The sequence below is a fragment of the Chenopodium album genome, chromosome 25, assembly GCF_948465745.1.
Source record: "Chenopodium album chromosome 25, dcCheAlbu1.1, whole genome shotgun sequence".
NCBI classification, from domain to species: domain Eukaryota; kingdom Viridiplantae; phylum Streptophyta; class Magnoliopsida; order Caryophyllales; family Amaranthaceae; genus Chenopodium; species Chenopodium album.
In genome coordinates this window covers 12,901,111-12,913,934 of record NC_137858.1, presented here as the reverse complement: position 1 = coordinate 12,913,934, position 12,824 = coordinate 12,901,111, and the positions used below count along the sequence as shown (strand labels likewise).

Sequence of the window (12,824 nt, the reverse complement as noted above, 5' to 3'; positions counted from 1 at the left end):
GTTGATTTGCACGACATCAAATTAGGTATAGCGAAAGCTTTCTGTTAGATAATATGTTAATATTATCTCGTAAATATTCTGTAAAATATATCTTGTGTATTTTAGTTTATTCTCATGATTAGGTTGTAAACCCTATATATATTGATTTAATGAGAATGCCTCCGTCAAGGAGAATTACACAATTCTACATGGTATCAGATTCCTTTCAATAGGCTAATAGTGAATCATATCATTGATTGTCTAATTAGGTTTATTTTCTATTAAAAGTGGGTAATGAAACCCATAACGTACTTATAGAATTTTCTTTTAAGTCGTTACTAATGAATTCCCTTTGATCCTTAATCCCCGTATTAAATTACTTGTAACTTTGTAAGTTTAGTGTATAAAACAATGTACTTATACCCACTGTTACTTGCATTACATGTATTCATATATTTTGTATTGTTGACACTTTAATATATGGGTGCAATATATTAATTCTTCATTTAGGACCTATTTATTATTTTTCTTCATAAAATTGCAGTTAGATCAGACACTTGAAGACATATTTGTGTCAGATATGAGTTTTAAAGTCCAAACAATAGATCGAGCTTTTGCATTTTTGCATTCGAGGGGTAATCTTTTTATTTTTGACACTTTAATATAAAGCTCAATAGCCATCAAAATTCAAAAGTTGGATCTTGTTAAAAAAAAAAAAGGTTGGATCAGAGAGGGAGAGAAAGAGAGACAATTATTGATTGATTGTATAATTATAAGGAGTAAGTCAATAATATTCTCCAACTTTGTTAAAGGGATACAAAACATTGTCAAAAAGTTAAGAACCTTACGTACCAAAAGGAGAGTAACAATTTATTATGTCAACATGAACTTACAAAATAATATTACAAAATTGTATCCAAGCCATGCAGATCATGCAAAGCACTGGATTACAACTAGATCACATGATATTATTATACAACTTTAATTATCTTTCTTATACTAATTCCTTTATTTATTGTTTCAAATAAAAATTTAAATCTCAAAGCAAAACAACAAACTTTATATATCATCTCAAGAATCTCATATTCTAGCTCTTTCGACAAAGATATGTCCTCCAATTTGTTTCATTACCTGTAAAAGATTAAAAAAAATTAATAAGAGTTAATATTATTCCGATGTGTAGTAGGGAAGTTAAACAACATTTATTTTGATATAATAATACGTACAAATTGTAAAAGCTTGTTAAGGAAAATAGAGAAATCATTGCTTCAAATAAATTCGGATGTCAAAGTTTCAGTCTTTATCCCAAGTTGTAATGTCGGAAAATTAAATATCTTATGCATGTAAAAAACTAGTGAAATTATATGAAACTGACCTCATCAATTAAATTGAAACGTTTAGTAAGGGGGTGGAGGAGAAGCGTATATATAAGGGGAAGGAGTGGGATGCTCATGATGGATTGGTGGAGATTTGTAGACTGGACTAGATGATGGTGGGGACTTGTGAACAGGTGGAGACTTATAAACGGGGGTGGGAGGTGGGTACTTGTGAACTGGTGGGGACTTGTAAACTGGGGTGTGTGGTGGGTACTCATGAACAGGTGGAGACTTGTAAACTGGCGTGGGTGGTGGGTACTTGTGTACAGGTGGAGACTTGTAAACTGGGGTGGGTGGTTGGTATTTGTGCACCGGTGGTGACTTGTAAACTGGGGTGGGTGGTTGGTATTTGTGCACCGGTGGTGACTTGTAAACTGGGGTGGGTGGTTGGTATTTGTGCACCGGTGGTGACTTGTACACTGGGGTGGGTGGTGAGATTGGTGGAGACTTGTAAACTGGGGTGGGTGGTGGATATTTATGAACTGGTGGGGACTTGTAAATTGGAGTTGGTGGTGGATACTTGTGTACAGGTGGAGATTTGTATACTGGTGATGGCGTTGGATACTCGTGAACAGGTGGGGACTTGTATACAGGGGTGGGTGGTGGATATTTGTGAACTGGTGGAGACTTATAAACTGGGGTAGGTGGTGAGACTGGTGGAGACTTGTAGATAGGGGTGGGTGTTGGATATTCATGAACTGGGGGAGACTTGTGAACGGGAGTTGGTGGTGGATACTTGTGTACAGGTGGAGACTTGTACACTGGTGAAGGTGTTGGATACTCATGAACAGGTGGTGGTGACTTGTAAGAAGGTGTGGTCGGTGGAGGTGAATAATGCTCCTTGGGTGGCTTCTCGTGGTGGACCGGAGGTGGTGGGGAGGTGTAATGGTAGGCTGGTGGTGGTGAGGGAGAAGCATAAGTGTAATCAGCATTGGTTAGTGAAGGCACACTCAATGAGACAAATGCCACTAACAGAGTGACTATAAGAGAAGCCATCTTTCCCATGTTGATGTTTGATTGGAGAAATGTTTTATCTTATGATTTTAGCTATACATCTCGACCCCTTTATATAAGCTTGTTTTATACCATTTGACCACCTAATATAGTAATATCATTAGACAATTGGATTAAAAAAACACACTTTATTTTGACAAACATTACATCTCTTTATCAGTGTATTCAAATGGAATAGATTTGCTCACCGCTGTGTGAACGCAATTCTAAAGAAAGAAAAAGGAAGAAACAATAAAGGGTAAAGACTAAAGAAGATGATAGTGGTCAATGATTATTAGTCGGTGAATTAGTGAGCTTGATGGATGGCATAATACTAACATTATTTCTTTGGAATTAGATCCATCTATCTACCATATATAATTTGATGAATCATATAAATATGGAAGATATATTAATGTATTTTCTTGTATATCTAATCATAATAAGTAGTATTTTGTAATTTTGTATACATGAAAATAAATACACTAATATCTAATTGTATCAACTAAACATATAGTCACATACTCTATAATTTTGAAACTTATTAGGTGCATAAGGGATCACTCTTCGCCATACTTTTAGTACTACTCTTGGATTTTTGTAGAAAAAAAATATCACAAAGTTTCATAAAAAATAACTAGCTAGTTGGTCATAGTTTTGAAATTAAAATGAATACGCTTGAAAGTTGAAAATAATAAACTGATGAATAAAAATTAACATTGCATTGATTATTTGAAATTAAACTAACATGACGACGAACAAAAATTTAAATACGAAGCAAATTCATAAAATGTTTATGTATTTCACAAATTTAACATGCATAAGAAATAAAATGTTAGTTAATTTCAATAGAATATGTCATATTTTGTAAATGTTCATGCTATTTTTATATGTATATATATATATATATATATATGTGTGTGTACATATATATATATATGTGTGTATATATATATATATATATATATATATATATATATATATATATATATATATATACTACCCGATTCACCCTTTGGACTAATTCAGATTCGGGGATCAGTTTTGGGTAGTTAGCTTCCAATCCCCTCCCAATTGTTGTTGCGGGGGATCAAACACAGGTCCCCCCTACCAAGTATAGTCCAATCACCACTACACCAACATCCAATTGGTATCTTAAACTATAATTTGGCTCACATATCATTTGTATGTTAAAATTTGTTTTTTGAATATTTTTTTATAATATTGTACTTTGTTTCAATTTTTTTAAAAAAATTTATGGCAAACCTAAGTCACACTTGAGTAAAAAAAAAAGTAAACTATATAACTAACACGACAAATTAAAACCAAGCAACAATTTGTAACTATTAGTCTATTACTACTATTAGAAATTGCGTAGTAATTGAATGTTTGTGTTTTTGATAGAAGATCATTTATTACGTATCATATTGTAGTGAAAGCATATTAATTCAGATTTGGCTTAAGTTAGCTTCAAAGATTTAGCTTAAGTTGATTATACTATTGAAAATAAGTGGTGAAATAAAAATGCCGCATAAATGTTGAAGAATTGGTGGATGTGTCTCGGTCACCAAGAAAGAATGACGACGTTACTTAATCATATTTTTGTCTTATGGGAAAATAGCAGAAGAGTTCAAGATAATAGGAAGTGGTGAACAACATCAAAACATAACTTATATGAACAATATTAAGAGGGTAATTAACATAATTGAATGTTTGTCTCATAACCAAATTATAAGTCATCACCTAATATCTTGTTCCACTCACATTATTTCATTTATTATTGGAGAAAAAATATTCAAATAAGTTTACGGTCGGATCTATTTTGTTCACCTTATTTTCATATTTTTAAATTACTAGGCATGATGAATGTCAAAATTAATGTTGGATGGATTATTAATTTCTCTGATTTTGCAATTTTCATGATTTATTACTTTAAATAATGATATGTGGATATGAATCTACTAGCTTAGCTTAGTAAGAAAACTATGTAAGATTTAAGAACGGTGTATCAATAACTTGAATACTTAGTACCTAATTTTATCAATGTATGTTTAATCGGATTTTTACTAACTCATGGATCATAGAGTCCATCCTAACTTTTATGTGAGTAGGATCATAACTAAGATCCTAAAAACATTAAGATCCTATGTATAAGATATAAATTAGTGATCATATATTGTTAATCGTAAAGTCGTAGTATCATAATAAGATCCAGATCGAGATTTTAACAACTATGTCATCATCATCAATAATATAAGCTAAATTTTGGAAGTTCTTGTTTGATTTATGTGATTGTAATTTAGAGACGCTTGCATTGCAATTGTTTAGTAAAGAAATTAAGTATGATTAATAGTAAGTTTAGTACTTTTTGGTTGGAGCATTTACAATCTAATGAAAATCTAATTTATGCCATGAATTAATAAAATATAATTGCTTAGTTACGGGTCAATTTTCAGTATTATTTAATTTTTTTGTAGGCAGTTTTCAGTACCTACTACGCACTGTCGTTTTGCAACAGTTTATTTATTTATTTATTTTTTAACCATTGACAATAGTGTTGATTGTTGAACATTGGACTTTTAATTTGCGCGTTTTTCTACCTCCTTTGAAACACAAAGCCCCAAAAGAAACAAACAAGAATGAGGTAAATAATAGATATTATTGTTATTATTACTATTATTATTGAGAGGATGATAATGAAATGGAGTAAACAACTTGCAGAAGAGATTAATGAATGCTTGATCCGGAACTAAAGATATATGGATCAAATAAAAGCACGCACAACAAGTGAATTAGGATGCATTTTATTCACTTAATTTTACTTATTAGTACTTATTTTATCTTATGGAGTATTTTAACTTATTAGTACGTTATATTAGTAGTATATTGAACTTGGATAATTCTTTTTATAACTTATTTTTCCTAAACTTATCTTATCTTAATGTATTTTTCTGAAATAAGTGAATACTTCCCCCGTTTCTTTTTAGTTGACATGTTTCTTTAGTCACGTTTGTCAATGCACTTATTCAATCAATAATATCTTTAATTATCGATAAACAAAAATTATGAAAAGTTGATATTTTGAAAGTATATAACGTGACGAATCTAACAAGATCCCACGTGATTACATTTTTCATTACGTATAAAGCACAAAACACGGTCAAAGGGAGGTGTGTGAATAGTGCTAAAGTCAAAACGTATCAACTAAATAAAAACGGAGGTAGTATAATAAGTTAACTCTAACAGAACCTTAAACTCAAGAACGAATATGGTGATTAAAGAGAATTGTGTCAATTGTGTTAAAAATTGAAACATAATTAAGGATATACTTAAAATTCAAGAAGTGGAAAGAATGAAAGAAAACGATCTATAAGTCACATTTCTTGAGTTTCCAGCTGGTAGCTTAGTCACAATATAATTAGTATATGTCGATCTCATAATCTTTAATCTAGAATGCTCTAGCTTAATAATTAACTTAAAATTAATACGAATTTGATACTTTAAAGTCTTATACTAAGGCCTTGCTTTAGTTTGCCGTCATCTAGATACTTCATACATACCTTATTAAAACTGTTTTTTTGTAAATAATTAAGCTTTAGTTAGAGAAAAAGTTTCATTAATATGAAAATATTGGTTAAATCAAAGTCCTAAGAAGAATGTACTGTAAAGTGAAACCTTAACTAAAGATGATTTTATAGACTTCACGAAGGAAACTAAATGCATTATTGAGATTTCATAAGTACGTATATAGTAGTACGCCAAAATGAGAAGGTTCTATGCATCATCTATCGTCAAAGAAAATGATCAATAAAGGTTTATTTTATGTATCAAATTTCGTACTATGTTATTATAAATTGCGTGCTATTTATGCGATTATTATTTGCGAAAATTTTATGGAAAAAAAAAATAGAATTGAAAGGGTATTATAACAAAAATCTTACTAATTTACTACTATAATTATGTGCATAGTTTTTGTGTGGTGCATCATGTATTCATGTGCGAATTATATGCTAAAGTGTTTGATTGCAATAAGAATGTACTACTTTCTCAATATTTTTTGTTATACTCCATATTTGCTATTTGGATTTTTATACTATTTGTGAAATAACACACTACGCTTTGAATCTTAGATGACGATTACTTATATTTTGGCGTTTAGATTAAATAAATAATTAACACAGAATAAATAAATTTAGCTAATTGCTAAATGTGTAGTAAAATAAACATAAAAGAACGAAGAGATTTTAGTTAATATATCAATGTTAGAATAATATCCATACCATGACAACTGATGAAGGTAGCTCTAATCCATAACCCCAAGCTCATGCATGGAGGCTCACACATACTTTCTCTATTTCCTATTTTATATAATATACCCACGCACGTTATTTAAGAATTACTCCCTCTATTTTGTAAGTGACACACTAGCACTTTTACACATGTCATTGTGGTATATGTTTGGCCTTTAATAATTTTAACCGGATGTAAGCCCGTGCAATGGACGGTTCTAGTAAATCATTTTATTTGATTTAAGATTTTGAATATTTATTTACTGATCATTCATTAGATGTTTGGATAAAGTTCCTAATCCCATAAGATAATTTTTTATTTTATTTTATTTTAACACTAAAATTATCTTTCGTAGCTTTATTTATTTTACGTGATGCTTGAATTTAATTTTTTTTTTATTTGCTAGGGAGTAGGGAGAGATTAAAGATATTTGCGATCAAAGATTTGCATCCATATATGTAAAAAAAAAGATAATTATTAGTTTTTTTTAAAAAATAATTTAAATTTTAATTATTCATCATTCATTGTTTTTACCTAGGTGGCAAAATTCTTAAATCTTATTTGTCATTTTTGCTTAGGTGGCGAGTGAATTTTTTAATTCTAAAATAAATTGTTAATCTAATTTTTCATTGGTCAAAATAATACCTTTTCAAATGTGGCGCGCCGAATGCTCCCGAAAATGCCTACTTTATATATATATATATATATATATATATATATATATATATATATATATATATATATATATATATATATATATCAGATTGTGTATTAGTAAAAATTATAAAATGATAAATATACATTTGGTCTAATCTAATACGAAGTAATATTTTATACAACTGTATTAAGTTATTAAATATAAGTAAAAAAAAAATAAAGTCAAACTAGTATATAAATAGTTCATAGAGTCAAAATATGTCACTTAAAAAAATGAAGGGAGTACAGTTTTACGAATTTGTCTAAAAACAAAATAGTATAGAGAGAAAATGATGTTATTAGATGTACAGTCTTAATCAAAACTTATTGATTATGGCCTTGTCATCATCATCTAATCTTTGTTATGATTGACAATAACGAACATCAAGTTGGTGAATCACACTCGATTTTCTTCAAGCAGGAACATTATTTTCAGACATCAAATTAAAATTGATTAGTTTGTTAAATTGTTAGGCAGATTTTGAATTATGCATGCCGGAAATTATTGGATATAATAGCCATCGTCGGCATACCCCACAATTCTAATTAAGCTTAGATTTAATTTATGTGTAAAGTTTTACTAAAATCACGTGGGAACCACAAAAATCATGATCCTTGTTCTTTATTTTCTTGCAATTGTGATAATTTTTAGTCCACATGTCGAAAATTGATTCGATTGAATATTACCTTAAATCAATGATAGAAAAAATGGGTGGTCTAGAAAAAGGTTTTAGAATTATTTAATCACTTCTTTAAAACACTCATAAATTTGAAGATATTGCAACACATCTTACTAACATAGTAACATACATGCTCTAAATTTTGGAAAAAATATTACGAAAGGTAAACAGATAAATGAATTAAAATGATGTTAACATTGAAAGAAGAAAAGATATAAATCATTAACGTTTAACTTATATTTAATTATTTAATTAATTCGTGTACAATTTTTAATCACTTCTTTAAAAAAATTGGTAGAAAAGATGTATCTTTGTCTTTGTTTTGCAATTTTTAAAAAACATAATCAATAAATCACGTTGTCCGTCGTTTTAAAGTGGTCTTATATAGTCATATTACCTAAGTAAGTTGCCTAGTCTGTAAGTCGAATATACTGGCTGGATTGTTGATTATCTTGTATTCATGTCAAGTCATATTTTTTTTTGACAATAATAAAAAAAAAAAACAAGAAAAAAAGAAAAAAAAAAGATTTACGTGTAGTACATTAGCTTGTATAATCGGTCATAAATAATGGTGATGGGAATAGATTTGTATGTGAATTTAGAAAGAAAACCAATATTTATATCCATGGTCAATCAAGATTTCAAAATGCATGATGAGATTTCAAAATACAATAGATTTGTATGTGAATTTTCATCTAACGGAATACATTTTAAGGGGTAATGGATGTTAATAATGAAAAAATAATATGAAAAACACATGCTTGGGTGATGAGATTGTGTTGTTTTTATGGAGATTATAAATTGTTTAATAACAAAATTATATTAACTTAAACTTCATTTTCATTACCACAATTTACTACAACCGGCTACCTAACTTGGCTTAGATTATTTCGCTCTAACATTGCGATTGGTCCTACGAAATAAATAAGCCTGAAGTTCATCATTATTATGTACTTCATTCTACATATAACAAAGTAAAAACTCTGTAGAAGAACACTTTTGGTACTTCAGGTTAGATTATCATCAATTTAGATACACGAAAAACATACAATACTTTAAACGGGATTTATTATATCATTACAATTGTCCAAAATTAGGTTTCTTCCAAAAGTGGGTTAGCTACTTAACTGTATAAGTTAATGTTTTAATATGGTTTCATTTTGAGTCCTAAATAATTTGTTGCCCTAGTAAACAATTCTTTCCATCTTGAGGAATTAGATAATTCAGGAGATCCTTTAACCCTTTCTCCATTTTATCCTTATTTGTTTAGCTCATTGAGGTGTATGTTTAATTTAAAGGCCGTACTTCTAATATTGAGACATTGAGTGTAGTGTTAATTTTATGCTAAAATGCTAAATTATTACTCTATCTCCATTTCTCTAACTATAGCAGAATATATTGATGTTAAAAACTGACCTGACCGACCTAATTTGTAAATGATCCGAAAAAATCAATTCAGGTTTTAACTTGCAACTTGACTCAACTTTATAATATGCTTAATTTGACCTGATCAATGAACCCGACCTAAATATCAAATTGACACCCGAATAAGAGTTATTCTAATTAAGAATATAAACGAAGATTCATCATCTCATGGTCTGTATGATAAATGTCCGTTTATAAATGATGATAGTAAAAGTAAATTAAATATGTATGATATATTTGTAACAAAAGTGAAAGTAAAAGTGAAACTAACAGTAAAAGTATAATATATTTGTAACAAAAGTGAAAGTAATCTATCTCTGGCTTTTCGATCTTCTCAAATTTCATTTTCATCGATTGCCTTTGGGGATGGTATTGGGTTGTCGGTGGTAGATTGAAAATGGACATTTATGAAGAAAAACACAAGTTTAGAGATGAGATCATATGACTAATGATCATTAGCATGCTACTTGGCTAGCTAAGTACACACTAAATTAGGCTGATACGATTTTTGCATTCTTGTAGAATTATTAATCCCTTTGTCCCATTTTACTTGCAACATTTTGACTAGACATGCTTGTTAATGCACATGTTTGACCGTCGATATCTTTTATTGTATATTTATAAAATCTATAAAAAGTTTATATTAAGAAACTATATACATTAAAATAGACCCAACAACATCTTACATGATTACATTGACTTCCATATATAGTTATAAAAGATGGTCAAAGTAAGATGCCTGAATAATGTAAAAAGTCAAAACGTTGCGAGTAATTTGAGACGGAGGAAAACTCTCCTTATTGTTAACTCAATTTTCTCTTTTAGTCAATTAAATTTTAACAATTTTGATAACGAATTTCCATTGCTTCATAAGAAAAAAATATTTAATATATAGTCATCAGAAGTCATAATAGATTCATTATAACATGTATATATAGAAGTATTTAAAAAAAAAAAAAAAAAAAACCCATGACTTTTTATAATCTTATTTTTACTCAATAAGATGTTCATGGATCATGGTTAAAATTATTTAATTACTTCTTCCGTTCTTTTTTACTTGACCTGTTTCTTTAATCGCACTTGCCAATGCAAAACTTTAACGACAAATATGAGACGAAGGGAGTACTTTTTTGAGACAATTATTTTTATTTTACGAGTGTTTTATGTCATGATATTCTCTCCTCTCTTTGTAAAAAAAGCAAAACTTTGTTAGAAAACTAGGAAACCACGTACCAAAAGGAAGAAAACGTACACTTTTATGTCAAAACAATAATTGTTTGGCCATTATTCTATATGATTCTTGAAATTAAACATCAACTTGAGTACTATAATTGAACTTTGTAATTTATTTTATTAATACAAATCTTTGATGATAAAAATACAAAATTATATTATCTAAGCCATCTCAATTATGCCCCATGCCATGCAAAGCATTGAGCTACAAGTAGAGCACATGATCCAAATAATTTTACAAACTTTTTCCTGGTAATATTTATTTATTTTTATTTAAAGTAAAGGTTCCAAAATCTCTAAGAAAAACGACAAGCTTTATATATTATCTCAAGGATTACAAATTCTAGCTCTTTCGACAAAGATAGGTCCTCTACTTTGACTTTCTCTTGTTGGTTGTCACGAAACTTTTCACCTGTAAATTTTTGAAACAGTAAAAATTAGTATATTTTCATAATTAATGCTTAAAAAAGAAATTTGATTTGCATATTTTGTTTTGGTTATTATTGGAAAGGATTTAATGACAAACTTTTCAACCTAGTAATAGTAATAAAGATGATTGAACGTCCAAATGTAATATGCATGATATCTTATGCACTTTATGTCATTGTCTTACGTCGTAACATAGGAACATTAAATTTCTTATGCATGTAAATACTAGTGAATGAAGTTTTATGAAACTGACCTTGGCAGAAATATATAACACTATTTAAAGTGACACTTTTGTTTAGTAGTGATATGGGGGTGGAGGAGAAGTGTAGACATAGGGAGGAGTAGGATGCATTGGTGGAGATTTGTGGACTGGAGTAGGAGATGGATACCCATGAGCAGGTGATGGTGGAGACTTGTAAACCGGGGTAGGAGGTGGGTACTTGTGCACTGGTGGAGATTTGTAAACAGGAGTGGGTGGTGGGTATTCATGAACTGGGGGAGACTTGTAAACGGGGGTGGGTGGAGGGTACTTGTGAACAGGTGGCGACTTGTATGTTGGAGTTGGAGGTGGGTATTCATGAACAGGTGGAGACTTGTAAACAGGGGTGGGTGGTGGGTACTTGTGAACTGGTGGAGACTTGTAAACTGGGGTGGGTGGTGGGTACTCATGCACGGGTGGTGACTTGTACACTGGGGTGGGTGGTGAGACTGGTGGTGACTTGTAAACTGGGGTGGGTGGTGGGTACTCATGGACTGGTGGAGACTTGTAAACCGGAGTGGGTGGTGGGTACTTGTGCACTGGTGGTGACTTGTAGATTGGGGTAGGGGATGGATACTCATGCACTGGTGGAGATTTGTACACCGGGGTGGGTGGTGGATATTTGTGCACTGGTGGTGACTTGTACACTGGGGTGGGTGGTGGGTACTCGTGAACTGGGGGTGATTTGTACACCGGGGTGGGTGGTGGGTATTTGTGCACTGGTGGTGACTTGTACACCGGGGTGGGTGGTGGGTACTCATGAACTGGGGGTGATTTGTACACCGGGGTGGGTGGTGGGTACTTGTGAACTGGCGGAGACTTGTACACTGGGGTAGGTGGTGACACTGGTGGGGACTTGTAAACAGGGGTGGGTGGAGGGTATTTATGAACTGGGGGAGACTTGTAAACAGGAGTTGGTGGTGGATACTTGTGTACAGGTGGTGACTTGTACACTGGTGACGGTGTTGGATACTCATGCACAGGAGGTGGTGGAGATTTGTAAACTGGGGAAGGTGGTGGTGACTTGTAAGTAGGTGTGGTCGGTGGAGGTGAATAATGCTCCTTGGGTGGCTTCTCGTGGTGGACTGGAGGTGGTGGGGAGGAGTAATGATAGGCTGGTGGTGGTGGTGGCGAGGAATATGTGTAGTCAGCTGTGGTTAGTGAAGGCACACTCAATGAGACAAACACTACTAGAGTGGCTACAATAGAAGCCATTCCTCCAAACTTTCCCATGTTTATGATTGATTAGAGAAAGGATTTTTGTTATGCTTCTTGCTCTAGATCTCAACCCCTTTATATAAGCTTGTTTTTTTTACCATATGACCCACCTACCATCTATAGTAAACCGGGAAAAAACAAACGAAAAAGTTACCCAAAAAAATAACAACTTTAGAATAGTCTCTTTATCAGGAAATAGAATAAGGTAGATTTGCTCACCGTTGTGTGAACACAATATCTAACGAT

General features: G+C 31.4%; 1 protein-coding gene across 1 annotated transcript; it reads right to left on the bottom strand.

Moving 5' to 3' along the window:
- Positions 1-828: 828 nt before the first annotated feature.
- On the bottom strand, positions 829-12,610 carry LOC145613717 (uncharacterized). Its single transcript, XM_081668790.1, has 3 exons — positions 11,402-12,610; positions 1,355-2,389; positions 829-1,110 (listed from the first exon to the last, which is right to left on the bottom strand). The coding sequence occupies exons 1-2, from the start codon at positions 12,591-12,593 to the stop codon at positions 1,377-1,379; spliced, it is 2,205 nt and encodes a 734-aa protein (XP_081524916.1). The 5' UTR covers positions 12,594-12,610; the 3' UTR covers positions 829-1,110; positions 1,355-1,376.
- Between the last annotated feature and the right edge of the window lie 214 nt (positions 12,611-12,824).

What these genes read in the sequence shown, in the direction of transcription:
- LOC145613717 (XM_081668790.1), bottom strand. Translation starts at nt 12,593, where the DNA reads ATGGGAAAGTTTGGAGGAATGGCTTCTATTGTAGCCACTCTAGTAGTG. An exon ending in TCCTCCACCCCCATATCACT is followed by an intron (nt 2,390 to 11,401) that starts ACTAAACAAAAG and finishes TAAAATCATAAG; the next exon opens with ATAAAACATTTCTCCAATCA.